This window comes from Bubalus kerabau, chromosome 14, assembly GCF_029407905.1.
Source record: "Bubalus kerabau isolate K-KA32 ecotype Philippines breed swamp buffalo chromosome 14, PCC_UOA_SB_1v2, whole genome shotgun sequence".
Taxonomy (NCBI): Eukaryota; Metazoa; Chordata; class Mammalia; order Artiodactyla; family Bovidae; genus Bubalus; species Bubalus kerabau.
The window spans coordinates 34,188,762-34,215,456 of NC_073637.1; the positions used below are offsets into that span (position 1 = coordinate 34,188,762).

At 40.0% G+C, this 26,695-nt stretch overlaps 1 protein-coding gene across 2 annotated transcripts in view; it reads left to right on the forward strand.

Moving 5' to 3' along the window:
• The window catches only part of PREX2 (phosphatidylinositol-3,4,5-trisphosphate dependent Rac exchange factor 2), a 787,616-nt gene that overhangs the window by 569,238 nt on the left and 191,683 nt on the right, over positions 1-26,695 (forward strand). For both annotated transcript variants that reach the window (XM_055546191.1, XM_055546192.1), the window contains 5 exons: positions 8,326-8,459; positions 10,840-10,943; positions 12,266-12,415; positions 17,638-17,782; positions 22,680-22,780. In XM_055546191.1, the coding sequence (XP_055402166.1) occupies positions 8,326-8,459; positions 10,840-10,943; positions 12,266-12,415; positions 17,638-17,782; positions 22,680-22,780 (634 nt within the window). The remainder of the gene's footprint in view (positions 1-8,325; positions 8,460-10,839; positions 10,944-12,265; positions 12,416-17,637; positions 17,783-22,679; positions 22,781-26,695) is intronic.

The following is a 26,695-nucleotide window of genomic DNA, read 5'->3' on the forward strand; positions in this document are numbered from 1 at the left end:
CAGAGGAAACTGGTGGCAGCAAATCTGATGTGACCACAGTTCCAGGTACAGGGCAGAGAAGATGAGTGTCAGTTCCAAAGAGCGGCAAGATGAAGTCTCCTTGAGTCAGATTTGAAAATGATTGCCTAAGACACAGCCATCCAGTGATTTGAGAGTTTTAGGACTTTAGAGGGAATGCTGTCTGGAGCAGGGCCCAGCCAGTTGGTTGGAAACTTGTAACAAGTACCTGATCGCACACCTCAGTTCACCACATTGAGAGCATGCGGGAAGCTTTACAGTATTCAGGCACTGTCCCTTCAGAGAAGTTAAAGAGAAACTGCGATCTGGTGAGCCTCCAGAGGCATAGAAAACAAAGGGACACAGTCATGGAGGATGAATTCAGGCCCTGGTAAGGGAGTTGGAATGCTTAGGGCTTTCTTTGAGTTGCTAACAGGGAGTTTTGCTCAGCTTACAGACAGCTTTATGTGTGTTCAGAGTGACTCTATGGGGTTAAGACAAGACCAAGAATGGATGACTGATGGCATGACAGTTACAAAACAGTTCCTTCAAGAATTTTGGACATTAGGAGCCTTGAGCTAATGTTGAGTAACAGCTAACGTTGGACTATGAAGAAGGCTGAGCACGGAAAAATTGATGCTTTTGAACTGCGGTGCAGGAGAAGACTCTTGAGAGTCCCTTGAACTGCAAGGAGATCAAAGCAGTCAATCCTGAGGAAATCAACCCTGACTATTCGTTGGAAGCACTGATGCTGAAGGTGAAGCGCCAACACTTTGGCCACCTGATGCGAAGAGCCGACTCACTGGAAAGAGCCTGATGCTGGGAGAGATTGAGGGCAGGAGGAGAAGGGGACGACAGAGGATGAGATGACTGGAAGGCATCATTGACTTAATGGCCAGGACTTTGTGCAAACTCTGGGAGAGTGAAGGGTAGGGAAGCCTGGCATGCTGCAGTCCATGGGGTCGCAAAGAGTTGGGTACAATTGAACGACTGAACAGCAACAGCAGCAGCTATCTGAGTCCTTCCAGGAGCTCCTGCAGACCATGCAGATTATCTTAGAGATGACACTGTTGCTCCAGTAACCAAAATTCTCTTCAATGGAATCTTAATCTGGTATAACATAGTATGCATTATTTCTACTTTCGGTGGATTATTGTTATATTTCAAGTAGATCCCTTAAATATTCAGGGTCTTATTTCCCCATTCATCATATGAAGGGCATTAAAATCTCAGGTGTAACTTGTCTCTCTAGTGTTTTGTATCATTAAATTGTCATTACATTGTTTTATGTTGAATTTAAGTAAACAAACAATGGAGATGTATTGTTCTCAAGTCATATGACATAATAAAAAACCTGGCTTTCGAGCAGATTTGGTTTCCAGTCTGGACTCTAACCTTTAGTTTGTGGATAAAGCACCAGATCTCTTCAACATACAGTTTGGGTTATTACAGGGGTCAATGAAATAAGTGAAAAGTACTTTGAACACTGTAAAATGTTCTGCAGATGAGAGAGGTAATATTTTAAAGCTTTGGTTTAGTCATTAGATTTTACCCTTCAGAAATCCCCTTCATTTGTCTAATCTATGCACCTGACTACTGAAAGGGTTATCTTACTTAAGTTATATGGCCCCAAGCAACAGAAATGAAAGGAAATTTAATTTAAAAGGTATTGAATAGTTCGTGAAATAAATAGAAGAGCTTCCCTCTCAGGCTCGAAAGGCTGTCTAGTCAGCTGAAGCTCTTTGACAGTCTCATTAGTGCCCTAGCTAGAATGGGTTGTTCGTTGTTCAGTCACTCAGTTGTGTCTCTTTGTGACCCCATGGACTGCAGGATACCAGACTTCTCTGTCCTTCACCATCTGCCAGAGTTGGCTCAAACTCATGTCCATTGAAGCAGTGATGCCATTCAACCACCTCATCATGTGTCACCCCCTTTTCTTGCCCTCAGTCTTTCCCAGTATCAGGGATAAGTTCTAATAATTTTTCCATTCTTAATGTTGCTCCATTCAAGATACAAGATCAAAATCCAAGATTCAAATAATCTTACTTGGGTAAATTTGCTCAAGGGAGGACAAGGGCCCTTAATTGTCCATCAGCCAACTTCCTTTTGGGGAGACACTGATATTCCATTGTAGGCAATCTTGGTCTCTTTTAACAGTTTACTGAAGTACTATAACCCCCATTACACAGATAAATGTTTGTCATTGAGTAGTGTCTGACTCTTTGGACCCCATGGGCTCTAGCCCACCAGGCTCCTTTGTCCATGGGATTCTCCAAGCAAGAATACTGGAGTGGGTTGCCATGCCTTCCTCCAGGAGGGTATTCCCTATCCCTGGATCAAACCCACATGTCTTCTGTCTCCTGTATTGGCCGGTGGGATCTTTACCACTAGCGCCATGCAGGAAGCCCAAAATAACATTGGTGGTTTAGTTGCTGTCGTGTCCGACTCTTGCGACCCCGTAGACGGTGGCCTGCCAGGCTCCTCTGTCCATGGGATTCTCCAGGCAAGAATACTGGAATGAGTTGCTAGTTCCTTCTCCAGGGGATCTTCCCAACCCAGGGATCGAACTGGGGTCTCCTGCATTACAGGTTGATTCTTTACCGAGTGAGTAACGAGGAAAGCCCCAAAATAACGTTATGCAAATTTAAATGAATATTCAGTGATGTTGGACCATAGCATAGGTGTAACTGTGACCATGGAACATATGATAAACTCCTCTTCTGTCCTGGGCTCTGGGAAGCAGTTGGGACTACTGCTCACCTAGAGGTCTCATAGAGCAGGCCCTATACTCACCTTCATCCCTGTGTCAGCAGAGTTGCTGTTCTATGCACTTGAGTGCCTGAGCTCAGGCTTCCAAAGCGGTGTGACTTCAAGTGTTGATGGAACACCACAGTGCATCAGAATCTACTGAATGGTCCAGGACTTAGCCAGATGTACCCTCTCTGGGGATAGTGCCAGGGAACCTAGAAATGTTAATAGTCCCATCAGGTGTGTCTTAACTCTGAAATTTGAGCACGATTGTCCTAGGTGCTTTGCTCTTTTCTGACGACCTGCCTCGCTTGTTTTATTGCTTCCACACTTTTTGTTTTCTAGCTCATTTGTTTGACATCCTCATTTTGATGGACTGTAGGGCTGATGAGTGTTTCCTGGCAAGCTGATGCTTTTAACCATATCCTATTTCATTTCTGTAGCTTGGCTTCTTTATCCCTAACCCTAGCATCTCTCTTGCCATTTCCAGATAATGAAAAAGAAATTGCACATCATTTTCAAAATATCATAAACCTCATTCATTTCAAAGATAAAGCTGTGAGTTTTTGTTTTTTTCTGCTACAGAGAAAGGTAGATTATATTATTTAAGTGAGAGGAAAATATGACACAACATTAGTCAAAAACAGACATTTATTAAGTGTCTGCTTGCAGATCAGATGAATTTGAAGTGAGAGGAATATTGTGATTACACAGGAGTATATCTACACTTGGCCAAATTTTTTTCAGTATTTATAATACTCTATGTATCTGTGTTTCAAGAATTTTTAATGATTTTTATCCAACATTGTCATGGAGATAATATACAGATTAAATCATAGTAAGTCAAAGGCACAGTAGCCTTTTTTTCCCATTGAACCCACTCCAGTGTTCTTGCCTGGAGACTCCCAGGGACGGGGGAGCCTGGTGGGCTGCTGTCTATGGGGTCGCACAGAGTTGGACACGACTGAAACGACTTAGCAGCAGCAGCAGCAAAAGATGAATCTGATATAAAGAGAAGACATTCTTTTAGAATGAGGTTTTTAGACAAATCTGTATGTTTTGACATGGATTCCTTTAAGTGCATAAAGGTTTTCCAAGAATTATTTAAATTATTCATGAAAATATTTCATGTGATGATAGGAGGTTACCATGGTAGAAGATAGGAAAGGTGTTACTGTACTAATTCCTAAATTCTGGTGTTAAATATTAAAGACATATCACCTCAGTAATAAAACTGTCTCAATAGGATTTAGTAAAATGTGCATTATGTGTATATTGTGAGATAAACTTTGTCTCTTTTGGTATATGTATATATTGCAAGATACTCTATGAAGCATAACAGGAATTCTAGAAACTGTGGGTGGTTGGGTTTGATGTTCTTACCCCCATACAACTTCATTAATTGATAATTAAGCAGATGCTTTGAGTCACTTATGGAAAGAAGTGTTGACTTCGAAGAGGTCAATTCATCTTATTCTGATTTTTGATTGGGAGCTGATGGGAATTTATGGTGATGCCTTCAATATAATGCATATTAGTGAGAGGTTTGAGAGCTTGTTATGATGTCAGTCTGGATTAACTGAATCGAAAAGTCAAAATATTCAAGTATAGGGTAGAGGAGAAAGACCTAGGGGAACTTTGAATCACATGTAACATGGGGTTACCATAGATGTGCTAATAAAACCTTGTGCTTAGTTGCTCAGTCATGTCCAACTCTGCAACGCCATGGACTGTAGCCTGCTAGGCTCCTTTGTCCATGGGGATTCTCCAGGCAAAAATATTGGAGTGGGTTGCCATGCCCTCCTCCAGGGGATCTTCCCAACCCAGAGATCGAACTCAGCTCTCCTGCATTGCAGGATTCTTTACCGTCTAAGCCACTAGGGAATGTGTTGTACGGGACTGGAGAAATAATAATATCACTTCTATATTTTTCATTTGCCAGCTCAATCCAAATGGTTGATTCATTTTTGGAGGTGTTCATGTTATGGGAAACCCTGACAAGCTGGAGAAGGTCCAGAGGAGAAATAGGATCTTCTAGGTTTCTGAAGTCAATTCATACCATCAAAAGGCAATGGTATAACAGAACTTGGAAGGTAGAAGGAACATCTTAGCTATGTTCAGATTTTGGTGGACCTTTCATGATGAAGGGGGCTTCCCAGATGCCGCCAGTGGTAAAGAATCCACCTGCCAATGCAAGAGACACAGGATTTATGGGTTCAGTCTCTGGATCAGGAAGATCCCCTGGAGTAGGAAGTGACAACCGATTCCAGTATTCTTGCCTGGAGAATCCCATGGAAGGAGGAGCCTGGCGGGCTAGAGTCCATGGGGTCGCAAAGAGTCAGACACGGCTGAACGACTAACTCTTTCACTTTCAACACATTTCAGCCCAGTGCTTACAAACTCCCCTGAAATTCAGCTCACTGAGATCCTTTCTGATTATGTTTGGCTTTCCAAAGAAGTTACATTTACAAAGAGATTGTGTTGGCCTTACATGGGACCATTCAGAGTGTATGTCAGTTATCATCACAAGTAATAGATCCATTTTCTATTTTGCACAGTGGTCCCATGAGTTCTTCAGTGCTTGGACAGTATCTCCCCTGAGGCTGTGTAAGAGGACGGATTATAGTTAGCTCAAATTCGCATTAAATTTTCCTTATATTTATTAATGAAGATAATCACCACAAACAAGTCAGAAAATGTATTGTTAGTATTTCATTCATTTAGGAATACATCTACAAATAAATACATACATATTTAACCTGGGAAACTATTGGGAAGACTGGTTAATATGCAAATTAGTATAATACTAATGCTGCTGCTGCTGCTAAGTCGCTTCAGTCGAGTCCGACTCTGTGCGACCCCATAGACGGCGGCCCACCAGGCTCCCCCGGCCCTGGGATTCTCCAGGCAAGAACACTGGAGTGGGTTGCCATTTCCTTCTCCAATGCATGAAAGGGAAAAGTGAAAGTGAAGTCGCTCAGTCATGTCCAACTCTTCGAGACCCCATGGCCTGCAGCCTACCAGGCTCCTCCGTCCATGGGATTTTCCAGGCAAGAGTACTGGAGTGGGGTGCCATTGCCTCTCCATATGTAACAGACTATATTTCTGCATTGGCATTTATGGACTACTGTATGGAATAATCTAAAGTGAAGTGTTTTGTACCATTTATAAAATTGCTATTGATAAAGCCACTTTTCATAATGTTATTTAGGTCCCTTGTGCAATAATCAATGTGATGTTTCCTTTTTTAAATTTTAAATGCCATTCTAATTTTTTTTCTAAGGGAGAGATGTATTCACTATAAATTAGAAGTCATTGCCACTGCAGTTGAGATTGATGTTTACATTTGATGACAGTTTTTGCTTAATTATCGCATTGCAAAATATATGAAATTGTGTGAATGTTTGACAGATCTCCATTTCTATCCATTTCTACCCGTATGACAAAGGGAGAGAGGGAAGTATTTCAAATGTAAAATGTGTTTGTAATATAGATACCCAGACTAACGCAGTGACACTGTCTTAATAACTTCTCTTTTGGGAAGTTTCTTATTATAGTTATATGAGTTATTTTAATTTAAATTTTTAATATTAATCAGGAAAATATTCATTGTTAATATGCAAATATGAAATTAATATTGATGTTCTCAGTTTTAAATATCAAAAAAGACCATACATATTTAAAACAGAAGTATTCTTACAAAGCACACTTAACAGAGCTCTACTGAAAAGTTCCCCTTTTTTTTGTTCCAACTCGGTGACTCAACAAGTTAGTTATGCTAGTTTACACTTATGACCTGCTAAGTCGCTTCAGTCATGTCCAACTCTTTGTGACCTCTTGGACTATAGCCCACTGGGCTCCTCTGTCCATGGCATTCTCCAGGCAGTAATACTGGAGTGGGTTGCCATGTCCTCCACCATGGGATCTTCCTGATCCAGGGGTTGAACCAGTGTCTGCTGTGGCTCCTACATCACAGGCAGATTCTTTATTACTGAGACACTGGGGAAGACCAATGGCTCAAAGTAGACATTTCTGGTCAGTTCACATGACACTCATGTGTAGGTTCTGCCCAGTGGGCAGTTTCCCTTTGTTGATGGTTCAGGAGCCCAGGCTCCTTCTCTCTTGTGCTTCCTCCTCTCAACCTCCCATGATTAGCACTTGTGTTAAGAATCAGTTTGTTGCTGATCATATGACCTTCATGGGCACTCAGTAAGGGTTTATTCAATGAATGAGCATGCCAGTGCATCTTTTAATAACTGTGGTGAAAGGTTTTATGGAAGGTTGCTCTCTTAAAATAGATTTTTTTCCTTTTATTTCTTCTTTTGTCTTCCTCTCCGTCCTAGAAGTTGGGACAGTTGGCCTTCTGTATTCCGGGTTCTGCATCCAGAATTTCAGCCAACTTCAGATTGAAACTATTTGGGGAAAAAAAAAATTCCAGAAAGTTTCATAAAACAAAACTTGCACCAGCAACTATTAGATAGTATTTACATTATATTTATGACTATTTACGTGACATTTTGGCCACCTGATGCGAAGACCCTGATGCTGGGAAAGATTGAAGGCCAGAGGAGAAGGGGATGGCAGAGGATGACATGGTTGGATGGCATCACCAACTCAATGGACATGAGTTTGAGTAAACTCCGGGAGTTGGTGATGGACAGGGAGGCCTGGCTGCTGGCTGCTGCAGTCCATGGGGTCAAAAAGAGTCAGACACTGAGCGACTGAACTGATGTAACATTTACATTGTATTGGCTTCCCTAGTGGCTCAGATGGTAAAGAATCTGCCTGCAATGACTTGGATTCAATCCCTGAACGGGGAAGATCCCCAGGAGAAGGGAATGGCTATCCACTCCAGTACTCTTGCCTGGAGAATCAATGGACAGAGGAACCTGGTGGGCTACAGTCCGCAGGGTTGCAAAGAGTCTGACCTGTCTGAGTGACTAACACTTTCACTTTACATTGTATTAGATTTTAGATACAATCTTGAGATTAACATGTACGGGGGAGGTGTGTAGATTATATGCAAATACTATGCCATTTTATTTATGCCTCTTGAGCATCCTCAGATTTTGGTATCTTTGGGAGTCTTGGAACCATTCACCCATGGATATGGAGGAACAATTTTATATAAATTAAGACTGGCTAAAAATGGACACATACTTTCCGTTTGTTCATGGAGCTCTTCTCCCAGACCAAGGAAAGAGAGGAGGAGGAGGAAAATGAGTATTAGGAACATTCATGTCATGAGTTAGTTTGAAATCATCTCCTATTTTTAGAGAACAAAGATAACATTCATTATATATGCTGTGTAAAATATGTAAAATTTTTTTACATATTTTACACATATGTAAAATAACTAAAGAAGACATAGAATCTCTTAAGAGGAGCTATACCTACTGATACTCACCTGGAGGAGACTGGGAGGGAAGGACACCTAAGCTCAGTATATTAATACTTAAACTATTTGAACTTCTATCCTGTTTGTATATTGCATCTTTAAATAAAAACAGGAGGAAAAAAACTGCGTCAAAGTTTCTGTTAAGTAATCAGACATTATTTTCTCCATTTTTCCTGATTTAGGGGTCCAACATTACTGATACCTGTACAGAAATGCTAATGTGTGGAGTCTTACTGAAAATTTCTTCTGGAAATATTCAAGAGCGGGTATTTTTTCTTTTTGACAACCTTTTGGTGTATTGCAAAAGAAAACATAGGTAAGAATGTAGACAGGTAATACTTTAAAAGCTGTTTATCCACTTCACAGATTCAACATTGTCTCTGTGCCCCCATGACCTCATCAGTAAAAACTTCCATGTATTCTCAGCCCCTTCTCCTTGCTACTTCAAGAAAGAGAACAGGTTAGGATTAGAGCCAGGAAATAATTAAATTATCGTCTCTCTATCTTAATGAGCTTTTTAAAAAATTCCTTTTCTACCACCTGTGAAAATGAACCTATTTATTTCTTGTAGTATGCTCTTCTCAATTTTTTGTGTTTAGCAGCAAGATTGGGATTAGTAGATGTGGGTTTCAGGAAAATCTAGAACAGGCTATTAATTCTACCTGTATGAAGCTCTTTAAAAATTAAAAGGTCATATGGACACCAAGAGGGGAAAGGGGTGGTGGGATGAATTGGGAAATTGGAATTGATATATATAGACTATTGATACTATGTATAAAATAAATAACTAATGAAACTGACTGTTTAGCATGGGGAACTCTACTCAATGCTCTGTGGTGACCTAAATGGGAAGGAAATCCAAAATGAGGGGATCTATGTATACATTTAATTGACACACTTGGTTGTACAGTAGGAACTAACACAACACTGTAAAACAGCTATACTCCAAGAGAAATTAAAAAAAAATGCTTATTCTCTGTCAGGCATGATCTCAGAATCACATGAATTAATTATATAATATTCCCAATAAATTTATAAAATAGGTATTTTCACTATCATTGTTTTGTAGAGAACAAAAGGTTCTCACAGAGAGGTTAAGTAACTTTCCCATAAATAATAGTTACAGAAATGAATTTTGGACCCATTCAGTTCTAATTCAAAGCCCACCTTTATTGCAGATTGTGATAAAATGTGTGTGCCTCATGAAAGATGACAAAAAATAAAAGGGGAACACTTTAAGATAAAGGGATGAATAAAAAAAATTAGGTAATTCAAGTTGTTTAGGTGCAATTATTTTTTCCCAACTTTAGTCAGGTATTATTGACAAAGTTATAAGATATTTAAAGTGTACAATGTGATGATTTAATATAATACCCATTGTGAAAGGTTTCTCCCACTAAATTAACACATCCATCTAGGTTTGATTATTAAAGACATCTGTTTGAGAATCAGATCTTTTTTTTATTAGAGTTGTTCCCATCCTTATATATATGACTGCCCTCAAGGTCAGAGCTTTTGCAAAATTAACTGTACAAATGATGTTGCCATTCATAGTCTCATGGCTGTAACTGTTAAATAAATTAAATGATAGGGAAAGTTTTATAAAATCAAAATCCTGCTGCTTGGCAAATAGCCATAATGTATGTATAACATGGACCAAATACATATAAATGCAGAGGAGAAGAGGGGAGGGAGCTCTGCATTAATGTACTTGACAACTTAACTTTTGCTTAGTGTGTATATGTAACATGATACATTAATAATTTCAGTATATATTATGAAACATATATTAATAATTTTAGTATATTCAGTTGTTAGCAGACTTTTGTCAATGAGTCAAATAGTTCAAGTCAATTGAAGTCTCTTGGATGACTAAATGTTGCTTAATCTTCTTGAATTATTTCTTCAAATCTTTCCTCTTTAAAATATTTTAAAAGCAATCTCCCCTGAGTGTTCAGTGATTCAAGTATAAATATATCCATAACTGACTAATTCATTATTACAAAAGCTCATCTGAACCTGGATTTTTTTTTTTTACTTTGTGTTGCTCAGTTTTTAAGATCAAAGGCTGGTACTAGTGTACTATACACAACATTTTGAAATGTTTTAGACTATTTTATAAATAAATAGGATTCTTATGAAGGATTATAGGTATATTTGAGAGACTTATTCTTCAAGTGTACGGTTATCATATTACAACAGTATGGGAAAAATATTTTAGAGCTAGTTAATGCTTAATAACCTCCAGTACAGTCCAAGTCTCTTTGATCATAAGTATTAACTGAAATTTACCAGGAATTGAGAAAAAATTACCATCTAGTTACTGAAAATTGAGAAATGAAGTGAAATTGTGAAAGAAATCAAGTGAAATTGTGAATAACCAACTTTTAGTGTCTGTCAGAGTTTGATTGGGGATCTTTGATGTCATATATTGAGCAAAAGCATGTATTCACCCTCCCACCTGTGTGTTGTCCTTGGCTCAGGGCTTCCGTGTCTAGCACCATCTTATAGAGCAACCTGAACTGTTATGAATTTGAGGACACAAGTAAAAAAACACCAAGAGCTTAATGTTTGATACTGTTGATGGAACTAGCATCTCTTTTTCAAAGAATGGCTTAAATTATCTTGCTTTAACAAGGTTTTGCCTTAAGTTTAGTAACCACGTTTTTTGTGTGTGATTTTCTTCTTGTTATAAGACGGTTGAAAAATAGCAAAGCATCTACTGATGGACATCGGTACCTTTTTCGTGGCCGGATCAATACAGAGGTGATGGAAGTGGAGAATGTGGATGATGGCACAGGTAAATGATTGGTAAATTTAAATTGGAATGCCAATAATAAACTCCCTTGTAAGATAGACTTTTCACTTGAGTGATTCATCTGCAGTGAATTTGAGCTTAGAAATACTTTGATAGGCAGAACAGTTGGAGGAGGAAGGGAAGATAACCGAGAGGAGGACTCTTTTAAAACGGAAAATTATCTTCACTTGAAGCATGTTTGTTTGTTGTTGTTCAGTCGCTAAGTTGTGTCTGACTCTTTGCGATCCCATGGACTGCAAGTGTGCCAGGCTCCTCTGTCTTCCACTGTCTCCTGGAGTTAGCTCAGATTCATGTCTGTTGAGTCGATGATGCTATCTAACCGTATCATCCTCTGCTGCCCCTTTCTCCTTTTGCCTTCCATCTTTTGCTAGTCATGTCCGACTCATGTGACCCCATGGACTGCCTGACAGGCTCTGTCCATGAGATTTCCCAGGCAAGAATACTGAGACCCAGAGATCGAACCATGTCTCCTGCATTGGCAGGTGAATTCTTTACTGCTGAGCCACCAGGGAAGCCCAAACCATGTTAAACACTAACATCAAACACAGAGATACAAAAGTAGCTGGGAGTGTCATCAACTAGTAGTTGTGTCCATAACGTATATAGTAGTTTGATCATGATGCTATTAAAACATCCAGCTTAAGAGCTGTCATAGGAAAGCATTGAACCTTCTGGAATTAATTTTCATTGGTACAGGCTTGGAAAGCCATTCAAAAAGTAGTGCCAGATCCTTTGTATTCTTTCTTGACAACTAGTTTATTTGTGTAGTTGGCCAGAGGCCAAGAATGTTTGACTTCTAGAAAATGTGGTCTGTAGTGCAGTGTTGGGCAAACCATAGATTGCAGTACAGTAGTCAGATTTGAATTGAATAAGATGGAAATTCTTAAACTGTTCATTAAAACCGAATGAAATGAAAAATGAAATGAAATGTTAGTTGCTCAATCGTGTCCGACTCTTTGCAACCCCATGGATAGGGGATCTTGCTGACCCAGGGATTGAACCTGGGTTTCCCACATTACAGGCAGATTTTTTACCATATGAGGTACCAGGGGTCCCCTAAAACCGAATAGATTTTTTAAAAAGTTCAACTGTTAATGTTGTGAATTAGGGATGTTCTGTTTTTCAGGTCTGACTGCATTTAGTATACAAAAGTTTCTTTATTTTAAAAAATTTTATGTTCTTCAATACACACATATAAAGATATTTTGAAGAATTCAGTGGTTTTGGAACTTTTTTGATATGAATGATTGTGTTGCTCTAATATATATTACATTTGTTCATTCACTTTACCTATTAATTTTCAGCTGACTTCCATAGCAGTGGACACATTGTTGTTAACGGATGGAAGATACATAACACGGCCAAAAATAAATGGTTTGTGTGTATGGCAAAAACACCTGAAGAGAAACATGAATGGTTTGAAGCTATTTTGAAAGAACGAGAACGGCGGAAAGGTGCGTATATGGATTGAGCATTATAATACTTTGTGAAGATTCAAATTTAACAAGAAAGCAGAAAATGGGCAAAAGTTATGAGGAAGTAGATGGTGTTTGATGTTCACTTACATTAAGTAGGTGATGTTAGCCCATGCTAAAATACATTTTGAATATTTCCAATGTTGTTCAATTCAGTCGCTCAGTCGTGTCCGACTCTTCGCGACCCCATGAATCGCAGCACACCAGGCCTCCCTGTCCATCACCAACTCCCGGAGTTCACTCAGACTCACGTCCATCGAGTCAGTGATGCCATCCAGCCATCTCATCCTCTGTCGTCCCCTTCTCCTCCTGCCCCCAATCCCTCCCAGCATCAGAGTCTTTTCCAATGAGTCAACTCTTCGCATGAGGTGGCCAAAGTACTGGAGTTTCAGCTTCAGCATCATTCCCTCTAAAGAAATCCCAGAGCTGATCTCCTTCAGAATGGACTGGTTGGATCTCCTTGCAGTCCATGGGACTCTCAAGAGTCTTCTCCAACAACAGTTCAAAAGCATCAATTCTTCGGTGCTTAGCCTTCTTCACAGTCCAACTCTCACATCCATACATGACCAGTGGAAAAACCATAGCCTTGACTAGACGGGCCTTTGTTGGCAAAGTAATGTCTCTGCTTTTGAATATGCTATCTAGGTTGGTCATAACTTTCCTTCCAAGGAGTAAGCATCTTTTAATTTCATGGCTGCAGTCACCATCTGCAGTGATTTTGGAGCCCAGAAAAATAAAGTCTGACAGTGTTTCCACTGTTTCCCCATCTATTTCCCATGGAGTAATGGGACCGGATGCCATGATCTTCGTTTTCTGAATGTTGAGCTTTAAGCCAACTTTTTCACTCTCCACTTTCACTTTCATCAAGAGGCCTTTTAGTTCCTCTTCACTTTCTGCCCAAGGGTGGTGTCATCTGCGTATCTGAGGTTATTGATATTTCTCCTGGCAATCTTGATTCCAGCTTGTGTTTCTTCCAGTCCAGCGTTTCTCATGATGTACTCTGCATATAAGATAAATAAGCAGGGTGATAATATACAGCCTTGACATACTCCTTTTCCTATTTGGAAGCAGTCTGTTGTCCCATGTCCAGTTGTAACTGTTGCTTCCTGACCTGCATACAGATTTCTCAAGAGGCAGGTCAGGTGGTCCCTGGTATTCCCATCTCTTTCAGAATTTTCCACAGTTTTTTGTGATCCACACAGTCAAAGGCTTTGGCATAGTCAATAAAGCAGAAATAGATGTTTTTCTGGAACACTCTTGCTTTTTCCATGATTCAGCGGATGTTGGCAATTTGATCTCTGGTTCCTCTGCTTTTTCTAAAACTAGATTGAACATCAGGAAGTTCATGGCTCACATATTGCTGAAGCCTGGCTTGGAGAATTTTGAGCATTACTTTACTAGCATGTGAGATGAGTGCAGTTGTGCGGTAGTTTGAGCATTCTTTGGCATTGCCTTTCTTTGGGATTGGAATGAAAACTGACCTTTTCCAGTCCTGTGGCCACTGCTGAGTTTTCCAAATTTGCTGGCATAGTGAGTGCGCACTTACACAGCATCATCTTTCAGGATTTGGAATAGCTCCACTGGAATTCCATCACCTCCACTAGCTTTGTTCATAGTGATGCTTTCTAAGGCCCACTTGACTTCACATTATGGAAATCAAATAAAAGAAAACTTTATATAGTTAGCAAAATAATTAGATTGTGGCTAGCAGTGTGTTTTAAACAGTGTCTTAGTTCTGTTGAGACTGCTGAAACAGAATACCCTGCACTGGGTGGCTTATGAACAACAGAAGTTTATTTCTCACAGTTCAGAGGGGTGGGAAGACCAAGACTCAGTATATGTTGAGGGCTGTTTCCTGGTTTGTAGATGACCGTTTTCTCTTTGTCCTCACCTAGCGGAAGGCATGAAAGAGCTCTCTTAGATCTCCTTAATAAGGGCACTAATCTCATTCATGAGGATTCCACCCTCATGAACTAATTACCCCAAAGGTCAACCTCCTAATGCCATTACATTGGAAACTAGGTTTCAACATGTGAATTTTGGGGGCATGCATGCTTAGTTGTTCAGTCATGTCCGACTCTTTGCGACCTTTTTTACTGTAGCCCACCAGGCTCCTCTCCCCATGGAATTTTTCAGGCAAGAATAGTGGAATGGGTTGCCATTTCCTCCTTCAGGGGATCTTCCCAGCTCAGGGATTGAACCTGTGTCTTCTCTGTCTCCTGCATTGCAGGATGATTCTTGACCTGCTGAGCTACTGGGGACACCATTTGGGGACATACAGACATTCACTTTACAGCAAATAGTTTTACTTGCTTTAAAATTTGTTCAGTTTTCTTTGCACTTTATTACTTTTAAAAAATTTTTTACTGGAATATAGTTGCTTTAGAATGTTGTGCTCATTTCTTCTGTACAACAAAGTGAATCAGCTATACTGTATAGGTATCTGCTCATTTTTGGATTTCCTTCCCATGTAGTTCACCACAGACTGCTGAGTAGAGTTCCCTGAGCTATTCAGTAGGTTCTCATTAGTTATCTATTTTATACATCATATCAATAGTGTATATATGTCAATCCCAATCTCCAATTCACCCCACCTCCACCTTTCCCCCTTGGTATCCATATGTTTGTTCTCTACATCTGTGTCTCTGTTTCTGCTTTGCAAACAAGATCATCTATACTGTTTTTCTAGATTCCACATATATGGATTAATATATGGTCACACTTTATCCTTCCTGATTTCTAAAGAATCATTATAGAGTTTTGCTTTAAGAAACACGCTTTAATAATATAATTCAGTGTTTGGAGACCTACACCAATTGTCCCTCTGTATTTAACAGTACACTGAAAGTTCCTTGGTCAAATATTTTAGTATCCTAATTATAAAATAAGGCATTTTGCATGCATATTAACTTTTAAGTGTTGTTACAATGTCACTGAATCAATGTCATGTAACTCCATAAGGAACTTGTTCACATGAGGAGGTCTAGCTCAAATTTGCTTCATATTTTTATCAAGATTTGCAAACAGTATTTGGTCTGGTGATACTCAGTGTGTGAAGTTTACCTGCACGTATTCACATTTCTGTAATTAGCCAGGAAATAGAAGTGTTTGCATAACTAACTATTTTCTTTACCAAATAATTGATGAGAAATGTGACAGTGTTTATTCCTTTCCCCAGAGATTTAGGTATAAAATATCTCATTAATGATATAATTTTAGAACATAAAGAGCTTTTCCTTCCATCTTTAGATATTTCCCCTTGAAGAATGTAAAAATTTCTATTACCTTGATTAAATTAGTCATAGTATACATTTTTATAAGAATTTCTAAAACATTTAAAAATACTCCTTTGATTTATCTTAGATGAAGAACCAGATAGAAAAAATTTAAAACAAAGATCATGAATGCATAACTGACACTTTGGGTTTTGTTGAATCTAACAGTCCATTCAAGGAACACAGCAAATCCTTTAAAAGATAGTCAATTTTTCATCAAGTTGAACCTTAGCTTTTTTTTTGAACTGGCTATGCATATAAATACATCCAAGACCTAAAAAAAGGAAGAAAACAAAAAAGAAAGCACAGTCTATAACTCTACCTATGTTATTCTTAACTCTGCTTTTTAACTTACATAACTCTGTTTATTCTATTTGTAATGGATTATTCACTGTTACTGGCAAATGTTAATGACTTCTCCATTGTAAATAAAATTTCAGTAAGAAGCTTAGTAATTAGAAGACTAAAAAAAAAAATCCAGAAATTCTTCTGCCACATGTCTTCATCAGTCCCATCCACTGATTGTCAGTGTGGCCAGAATTTTACCTTTGGCAATGGTTGCCTCTAAATTTCCTGGCCTGCATTGCCTGTCTCTATCAGATTAACTTCCACTCTTCACTGCCAGGTTCTCAGTCTTTGTGTCCAGTCTTGTTGTCTCTCTGGAGCTCCATGCTCACTTAATCAATTGCCCCCTGGGCTTCATGTGAACATCCCAGCTCAAGCTACTCAGTGCTGGATTTCTCTGTACCTGAAACCCTTTGCCCAGGACACCTTCCCATCACCATTCAGTTCTCCCATCAACTGTCTGGAAGCCATCCTCATTTCTTCTCTCTACACCCACATTTAACCCATTGCTATGTCTTAACAATACCACCTCCCAGGTATTTCTCAACTTTATCCTCTTCTCCCGATAACCTGCTATTGTTTACAGAGATTTGAACTTGCCTGAACTTTAGTGGATCCCTCCTAATTGTCTCTCTCTTTTTACACCCTCTTCCTTTTAATTCCCTATACTGTCCTCTGAGCTTTGTTTCCAAAGCGTCAAAACTTTCCTGCACTTCCCTGCCTTCCCCCTCCCTCTGGTTACAATTCATAGATGTTCCCCCAGTTCTGAAGGCATGAAATACACTGAGACTGCTGGTGAGCAAGGACCCTGCCCAGCCATCCATCCATCTACTGTCCTGTCACCTGAAACCCAGGGCTGTGTGCCTCTTCCTTCAGATGACCTTTGTGAAGACGTTCTCTCTCTGGAAATCCTGTTCATATTCATGCATTCAAACATGGTCCATCCATGAAACTTCCCTAAGATAGCGGTTAGGTACTGTGACCATTTCTCTCCCATAGCACAGTTTTTCCTCTAAGGCTGTCTCCAGTGCCACTGTCTAGCTGTGCTGATCTCGTTCTACCAAGGGCTTCCTAGGTGGTGCTAGTGGTAAAGAACCTGCCTGCCAGTGCAGGATATATCAGAGACCTGGGTTGGATCCATGGGTTGGAAAGATCCCCTGGAGAAGGAAATGGCAACACACTCCAGTATTCTTGTCTGGAGAATCCCATGGACAGAGGAGCTGGTGGGCTACAGTCCATGGGGTTGCAAAGAGTCAGACATGACTGAGCAGCTGAGCATAAGCATGAGTCCTACTAAAGGGGTCCATGGAGTCTGAGATACAGCTCCTTTTCCTCCACCAGCCAAACCGCGTGCCTCTGGGGCACAGTCTGCACAGCGGTGCCCTTTGGCTGCAGGCATCTCACCTTGACTGTCTTCCTAGTACCATATGAACTTCTTGACAGCCAGAGTCCTATCACACGAGCTTTGTATCCACAAATCCCAGCGCGTGGTAGACATGCAAAGAATGTTTTGTTTTATGAATGCATGAACAAATGAAGAGACTTTTTCAGTGACCTGTCCTGTGTTTTCATTTTTGACAGGTTTAAAATTAGGAATGGAGCAAGACACCTGGGTAATGATCTCCGAACAGGGTGAGAAACTTTATAAAATGATGTGCAAACAAGGAAATCTGATCAAAGACAGAAAAAGAAAACTGACTACGTTCCCTAAATGCTTTCTGGGAAGGTAGGGTTGTTGTCTGGCTGCCTGTGTTTCTTTCATATTTTCACAATCTCATGTGTTAACTTTCCTTTAATTATTCATTTTTTCCTAAAAAAATATTCTCCTAAGTGTTTTTGAATATTTCTTTACTATCCGCATGTCCTAGGCCATAATGGGATAAGGGAGTGGATATAGAGCCAGGAATCCTGACCAGAAAACTGAAGGCATCCATCCATCCATTCATCCATGACTTTAGTAATTTCTGATAAACTGTGTTTCAGGGGCATGGCAGACTGGGATTAGGCAGAAGCAGGCAGGCAGGCGGGTTTGCCTGTAGGGCACAGAGTCTGGCAAGGACATGGGTGCAGGGCCTTAGAGTCACTTAGACTGAAAGGCACACAGTCTAAACTCCCAATTAATTCAGAATTTAGACAGCTGGGCTCAGGATGAAAGGGTATTGATGAAGAGTCTGAAAAAGTGGGTCACGCGAGGGGCCAGGCACAGAGGAACAGGCAGGGAGGTCACTTGGTTGTTCCGCTCAGAGATCAAACTTGTGCCTCTGGTTCTGCAGATGCTACTCGGCTGTAGGTGGGGATCTCTGCCGGGTTAAGCCAGAGGGCAGGGTAACTGCCTTCAGGTGGCTCTGCTTAGGACACGCTCTGTGCCAGCTTCTTCCTGTACATAATTTCCAGTCTTCAAACACATACTTAAGAGTTAAAAACCTTAATTTTTTTTTTAAAGATTAAGAAACTAGGGGCTCAGGGAGTTTGACATGTCCAAGTTCATACAACTAGGAACTTACAATGTCAATGCTATAAAAGTACACTGAAGAGATAGTTCAAAACCCAGTCCCCACTCAGATCTGATCCTGCCACTGGCTAGTTGAGAGATTTGTTGTTTAGTCACTAAGTAGTGTCCAACTCTTTTGTGACTCCACAGAAGGTAGCCTGCCAGGCTCCTCTGTCCATGGGATTCTCCAAGCAAGAATACTGGAGTGGGTTGCCGTTTCCTTCTCCAGGGCATCCTTCTGACCCAGGGACTGAACCTGAATCTCCTGCATTAGCAGGTGGTTTCTTCCCCTCCAGGGAAGCCCAGTTGAGAGACTGGGGAAGAGTTAAATTTCTCTTTCCTCTATAACAATAGAAATGATTGTATTGCTTACCTGTGATACTGACCAAAATGTCTTCTTTTTTTTTCTTGTCTTCCAGTTTTATTGAGCTATAATTGTGTCAGTTTAAGGTACACAGCATAATGATTTGACTTACATACATTGTAAAAGGTTTACTATAATTAGTTTAGTGAGCATCAGTTATCTCATTTAGATACTCATTAAAGAAAGAGAAAAAAAATATTTTCCCTTGTGATGAGAATGCTTAGAATTTATTGTTAATTTTTATGTGCAATGACAACAGTGTTAATTATGTTTCAGAATGTCTTCTTAGCTATACAGACTGGAGTGGGCTGCCATTCCCTTCTCTAGGGGATCTTCCTGACCCAGGGATTGAACTCAGGTCTCCTGCATTGCAGGCAGATTCTATACCATTTGAGCCATCAGGAAAGTCCAACATACAAAATCACCATAGACTATGCCAACTCCAACCTCATCAGAAGAATATAGGCCAGGAGACCCTGTGCTTGCCGGGGAGCAGTGGGGGTCCCTCTTCACTGGGGGTGGTCCTTGCAGCAGGCCACACAACGGCAGGAAGCTGTAGTTTCTGGTGTTGGCTGTGCCCCCAGGTGAGGGGAGAGAGCAGATGTGAGCCCCCCTTGGCTTAAGAGTCCCATGTTGCAAAGAAGACACCCTTTCTCAGAACAACCTCATTGGTGTAACCTCCAAGGTTCCCGTAATACCCCCTTACTTCAAGAGTAATACTTGATGAGTCACTTCAAGCTGTGGCTTCCCACCAGGTGTTTATAAGTGTGCAATTTAACTATCAGAAACCATTTTGACCACAAGCAGTGTGTTAGTGGCTCAGTCGTGTTGGGTTCTTTGGGACCCCATGGACTGTAGCCCTCCAGGCTCTTCTGTACATGAGGTTTCCAGGTAAGAATGCCACCTAGTAATATAACTGACATTCAACCCTCATCAGTTTCTAGGCAGACAGAGCTAGAAAGCTCACCCAGGCTCAAATTTGTCCTTACTAAAGGACAAAGAGTTCTATTAAGGCTTTACCCACACCATCTCCTATGGCTGTGGTGCCCATTAACTGCAGTGATCTGCAAAGCGTTGCCCAGAACCCTGGTGACATAGTGGAGACTCAGTAAACATTTGCTATGTTAATTGTAGCCTTTTCCATAACATTACTATGACCTGAGTGTGAGATGTTTCTGACCCAATCATGATCCCTTCACCATGTGTGGATGGGATCTTTCTATTACTTGATTAGGTTCTGCAATAAAGTCACTCATTAACTTTCTTCCCTACCCTTTATTTTTTCCCCCATACTCCTAATTTATAGGAAAACATTAAATATGCTTTTTCCCCTCACTTTATTTAGAAACATTCAGGAATCTGCTAAGATAAAAATGAGGAATTATATTTTAGCTCTGTGCCAACCATCTCAGCCCACTTATGGATGGCTGACATTGAATAATCACTTACCATGTATTAGGCCCAGTGTTGAGTTCCTGACATTTGTCAGCTCCTTTAATCCCAGGCAGCTCTATGGGGTTGATATTCTTATTAATTCCATGTTATTGAAGAAAAAAAACAAACAAACTGAGACTTAGAGAATTAAATTTACTCACCCTACATCACACAGCTCGTAGAGACAGAAACAGTGTTTGAATCCAAGCTGTCTTATTGCAAAGTTCATGATGTTACCACTATACCAGATTCTATGTTACTTTTCTTTTGGAATGGTTCTTCTTTAATAGAAGCATACAAAGACCTTTAATAGCTTCTTCTGCCTTAAAATGTACATTGTGGAGTAGACATTTATGTTTGAATTTCCATATCCCTTGGTTATTTGACTTTCTCATATGTGTTGCTTTTAGTTTTGAAACAAATTAAAAAGTAATTTCCTGACACTTTCCATCGCTTTGCTTCTCTGGCCTCTGTGCAAAAATAAAATTGTTCTGAAATATATTCATTAGTTAACATAAGCGTTTAAGCATTAGCTTTTTAAACATGAGCATGATAAAATATTTTATTGTAAGATGTCTCTGTATTTGTGTTCTCTTAGTGATATCACAGGCCTTTTAAAAAAAATATCAGTACTGAGATGAGGGTCTCCTAAGTGTTACAAAACACTGGGGCTCCCCACCCTCTCCCAAAATAGTGAGTGATGTAAGCTGTTAATTCTCAGTGGCCTTTCCCAACCACAGCAGATGTGCATGGTAGACAGTTCTGATGGATGGTTTTGTGCTGGAGGGTTCCTTATGGATGGCAGTTTAGATATAGTGATGAATTTTCCAAGTTATTTTAAAATTTGAAAACAAGGTAGTCAGACTTTTCTGTGTCTTTTAGTGTTTAACATTTGTCTACTGGGGGCTTCCTTGGTGGCTCAGATGGTTAAAGAATCTGGCTGCAATGCAGGAGACCCAAGTTTGATCCCTGCATCAGGAAGATCCCCTGGAGAACCAAATGACAACCCATTCTGGTATTCTCGCTTGGAGAATCTGATGGACAGAGGAGCCTGGCAGGCTGCAGTCTGTGGATGGGGTTGCATAGAGTTGGACATGACTGAGCGACTAACACACATAATAGACACACCATTGTCTATTGCTGCAAAACAAATTGTCATATACTTAGTCACTTAAAACGATGCACAGGTAGTATTCACTTGTATTTCTGTAGGTCAGAAGTCCAGGTGAGTTAGAGCAGGTCCTGTGCTCAGGGTCTCACAAGGGCAAAATCAAGGTGTTGGCAGGGCAGGGGCTGGGCTCTTATCTTGAATCTTTGAGGAAGACTTCATTTTCCAGCACATTCAGATTGTGGGCAAAATTTCATCCTTTGTGGTTGTAAGGATGAGGTGCCAGTTTCCATGCTGGCCATTGGAAGTTGTCTATATTCTTTGATATATGACCCCTTCTAGCTTGAAAATCAGCAGTGGCACACTGGATCTTTCCTGTGCTTTTACTCGTTCTCACTTCCTCTTATGCCACCAGCCTGAGAAAACTCTGTGCTTCAAAGGGGTCAGCTGCTCAAGTCAGGCCCACTTGGATAGTTTCTATATTTTAAGGTCAACTGACTTAGGATTTTAATTACATATACCAGTCCATTCACAGAGCTACCTAGATTAGAATATAATTGACAAACCAAGGGATGGAATTCTTTTTTTTATGTTTCTGCTGATTTTTTTATTTTTTAAATTTTTTAAAATATAAATTTATTTTAATTGGAGGTTAATTACTTTACAATATTGTATTGGTTTTGCCATAATGGGAGGGAGGTGGATGGAAGAAGCTTTTTAGAATTCTATCATATAGGGCATGCATAATAGAATTATTTTGTATGCCCTCTTGGAGTTTCAAACCTATTGGTTCTCTGTGCCTGAAAAGCTACATTCAAGACAGTTTATCTCTTATTTTAAGTCACTGTTATTCTATCTAATTCTGCTGTTTAGTTACCTTTAAAATCTGTTGTATCTCTCTAGTCCCAAATTTGCTTTTATATGTCTAATAAAGATACTCTAGAATTTTCCCTTTGTGTTTACTAAAGGTCTAGATAAGTTAAATAGTTATTAAATAGAGTTTAGGTAAGTCTGAATGTATGGACATGAGTTTTCTAGAATAGAGTCCAATGTAAATATATATGGGCCTTACATATATGAAAACAATGTATGTAAGATTCACTACAAGCATCCCTTTGTATTTTGAGGAATATTCCTTTCATAGCTGCTTGATAAATGCATGGTACAGATAGACTTCCTGGGGAAAAACAAAATGATTTAACTTCTTCATTGGATTTCGATTGCAGTGAATTTGTGTCATGGCTGTTGGAAATTGGAGAGATTCACAGGCCTGAGGAAGGTGTTCACTTGGGACAAGCATTATTGGAAAATGGAATCATCCATCATGGTAATTATTTTATTAATCACCTATTTAATTTATTTTTCCACAAATTACATTTGCCTTTGTTGCATTGATTGGTTTAGTTTATAATACTTGTCCACGTTATAGGATGCTTATGTTTTTTTCCAACATCCTAGAGTGTCTCATCTGTATAGAATATTGTTTCAGGGAATATAGGCTTATGCTGATTTATTTGTTAACTTGAAACAAACAATTCCAACACAGGCAAGACTTAAATTCCAGTTAAGAATGATGTAGGATTGAGACAAGTTCCTTAATGGTGAGTTTTACCTAGGGTATTTGGGATGCTTCGTGAGTGAGGTGGCCTTAGCACTGGGCATTGTAGAGTGAATGGAACTCTGACAAGGACAGAAGGACATTCCACCCTGAAGAAGTAGTGAAGGGGAGCGTGAAGTTCATGGTGGCCTCTTCAGAACTAGCACAATGTCACAAGGCAGGCCCATGCCTTTCACAGATGAATATACTGGGGAGAGGGCTGCGATGAGAAAGGAAGGCACACACCCTAACTTAGCAGCTCTTACGTTGCTGACTGTGGCATGTGGGACTGCTTCTGAAGGAAGTGAGGAGCTGATGGGCACCTGGAACCAGAGGAGCGACCAAAGCTTGGTTTCGGAGCTAACTGAGGAGTGGAGAGTTAGAGATTAAAGAAGATTCTGCCTGCAGGGATCGTTCCTTCCTCAGGAGAAAGAAAGACCAGGGCCCTGTGCATGGGCATGATGAGAGGGGTCCATTAGAAGCTGAGAGCATATGTGATACCTCTTTAGACTTGGGAGATGCAGAGTGAGGTAGTATTAGTCACTCAGTCGTGTTCTACTCTTTGCGACTCCATGGAGTGTAGCCCACCAGGCTCCTCTGTCCATTGGGCTCATCCAGGCAAGAATACTGGAGTGGGTTAACATTTCCTTCTCCAGGGGATCTTCCCGCCCCAGGTATCAAACCTGGGTCTCCTGCACTGCAGGCAGATTCTTTACCATCTGAGCCGCCAGGGGAGCCCATGAAGAATGAGGGGTGAGATCAGATTTTCTGTGCTTTCTGTCTGGATGACAGAGATAGTTAAAGAGGAGGACCAGGGGGGAGAAGATGAAGGACTGGGGACCCTCCTCCTGCAGGTGAGGACCCAGCAGGAGGTTGAAAACCTGTGGATGTAACTCTTGAGGTAGAGGGACAATGAGGTCGTGTTTGTGAATCATTTCAAGAGAGCATCAGGTTCTCAGCACATCAATAAGAAACACCTAAAAAAAACCAACAAAGCAATGATGATTGAACTAAGAATAAAAGCTTGAGGAATTTCTCGTGCAAAATGTGCAAGAAGAGAAAAAGACAAGGAACTGGGACTAAATACGGATATTTGGCTATGGAGTTTTGATGTTTGTCTTTTTCCCTAAATTAGAGTGAGATGAAAATAAACTAGATTCTCCCAATTTTCCCCCAGCACAGTAGATGTTGCCAGTATAATGTCCGCATCTACCCAGATAGGAATCATCTAGCATTCCTGTTCCTTCCTCATGCCATGAAGTCCTGTGAGCCCTACCAACACACAGGTCACTAATCAGACTACTGCTGTCCCAGGATCCCCACCTTCTTCCCAGTCACCACCTTCTTTGTCCTTGTTTCAGTGTTCGTCCTCCACCCCTGTAGAATACTCTGCAGGAAACAGCTGAAGAGACCTTTTAAGACATTTATAAGATCTAGGTGTTCTCTTGCTTACAGTCATCTACTGGCTTCCCATTAAACTTAAAGACAAGTCCAGATTTTTTATGTAAATCTCTTACCAAGGCTCTTGTACATAGCCCTACATGATAGAGCCCCTGACTTCCTCTCTGAGTTGTCTGTACCTAACTCTTGACGTGGCGGCCACCCTGACCTTCTGTCTCTTCTTTGAACACTCCAAGATGACTTTTCATGTAGGATCTTTGCTCTTGCTATTCTCAATCAGCAGTTGCTTAGTAATCCCTAATAAATGTCAGGGACCTGTCTAGGTCCTGGAGAAACAACAGTGAATGAATTAACAGATGCTGATGTATTGGGTCTCATCTTCCATGACACTCTGCCTTTTAGAATCCTACCCAGTCCCCATTATTTCAATAAACTTCTTTTAAATTTTTGCTATTTTTTTCATGGACTCCTTATCAGTCTCTGAAATTGTCCTGTTGTTTCATTTATTTCTTTGTTTAATATTTCTCTCTTTATCTCTCATCCCTACGCTAGATCTCAGTCAAAATAGAAGCACCATGAGAACAGGAGCCTTGTGTGTTAATGTATAGCAAATGCGTACAATGCCCAGAACATATAGGTGCCTCATTATTATTTCCTGAGTGAGTGAATAAATGAATGGCTATATTTTGAACAAACAGATAATACTGAGAAGTTGTATATGATTTTGTACTTGGTCAATTAATGTCATTAAAACTCCATTTAGCATTTAGTGTGCTAAAAGCATCATCCAATATCTTATAAGTTAAGATACTGAGCTAGATGGCTTTCCTGTTTGTGTTTGACTTTCTCTTCTAACCCCACCTTCAGGTATATATTGGGACAAGGATTGAATGTTATTTGTTTTATCCTATATTTTATTGAAGATAAAGGAGGTGGCACATAAAGCAGTTTTGTGTATAATCATTAACTGTCAGAAATGATTATTCTTTTCCCATTCCAGACTGTATAATTCCAGGGACTATGCATTACCCATAGAGTAAGGAAGGAAAAATCTGTTTATGGACACTTGTTTATTCCGTTCCTTACTGATTCTTTCCTTCTTTCTACATGGGAGATATTATGCTAGGTACTTGAAGGTATGTGTACATGAATCAGGGATATTTTTTCTATGGTCTGATGGTTTTAAGCCCATCTTTTTACTTTGTTCATTATGAAATCCAGCTTTGGTATATCTCCTTTCAGAGAAGACAGAAATCTACTAGGTTAGGAGAACTAATTTTTTGCAGGGACTATTGAGAAGGAAAGCTGTATTGGTTAGCACTAGCTGCTGTAATTAGTAAACCTTCCCAACACATTATAGGAGGCTCACATTATAGAAGCTAATTTTTTACTCACATAAAATTTAGTTAATAGTGAAGGATGAGGTTGTGGCATTCGGCTCTGTATAGGGTTTTGGTGCCTGATATAGCCTTGACCATCTTCAATACAGTGCTCCTAAATATCACCTTGGAGGAATGGTGGAGTTTTTTGTTTGTTTTAAATAGGTTTGTACATTTCCCATTGTATATCATTTTTGTGCACATACCTGTGGACACAACTCAGATATGCGATTGCTTCCCTCGTGGCTCAGCTGATAAAGAGTCTATCTGCAATGTAGAAGACCTGGGTTCGATCCCTGGATTGGGAAAATCCCCTGGAGAAGGGAATGATACCCACCCCAGTATTCTGGCCTGGAGAATTCCATGGACTGAACCTCGCAAAGAGTCAGACACGAATGATCAACTTTCACTCACTCACTCACTTGACTGTAAGAGACTCCTAAAAACGTCCTGTAGTTGCATATGCAGGAAAAACAGAAGCTAACGCAATTTGGTAGTCAGTTACTTAATTTCTGTTCCTGAGGCTTAGCTCCTAGGTCAATATAAAATCAATGAATATATGAAAGCTAGAATAATCATAATACGTGTGTTAATGTTTTACAATGATATCTGCAAACAGTAGTCACAGAAATCACTTTTAACACTTTTATTTTCAGTTGAAGTTATTGTGACTCCTGCTGCTAATCTGAGTCACTTTAATCCTTTATGAATTAGAAATAACACACACAAAAAATAGTCTTAAAGCTATCTGTCAACAATGGATGCTGCTATTTAAATTGTTTAAAAAATTATGGATATGTAACTTTTTATACTTCTGTGTGATGAGTTAACTATGTTTTAGAAAGAGCTACTTTGTTTGCTACAG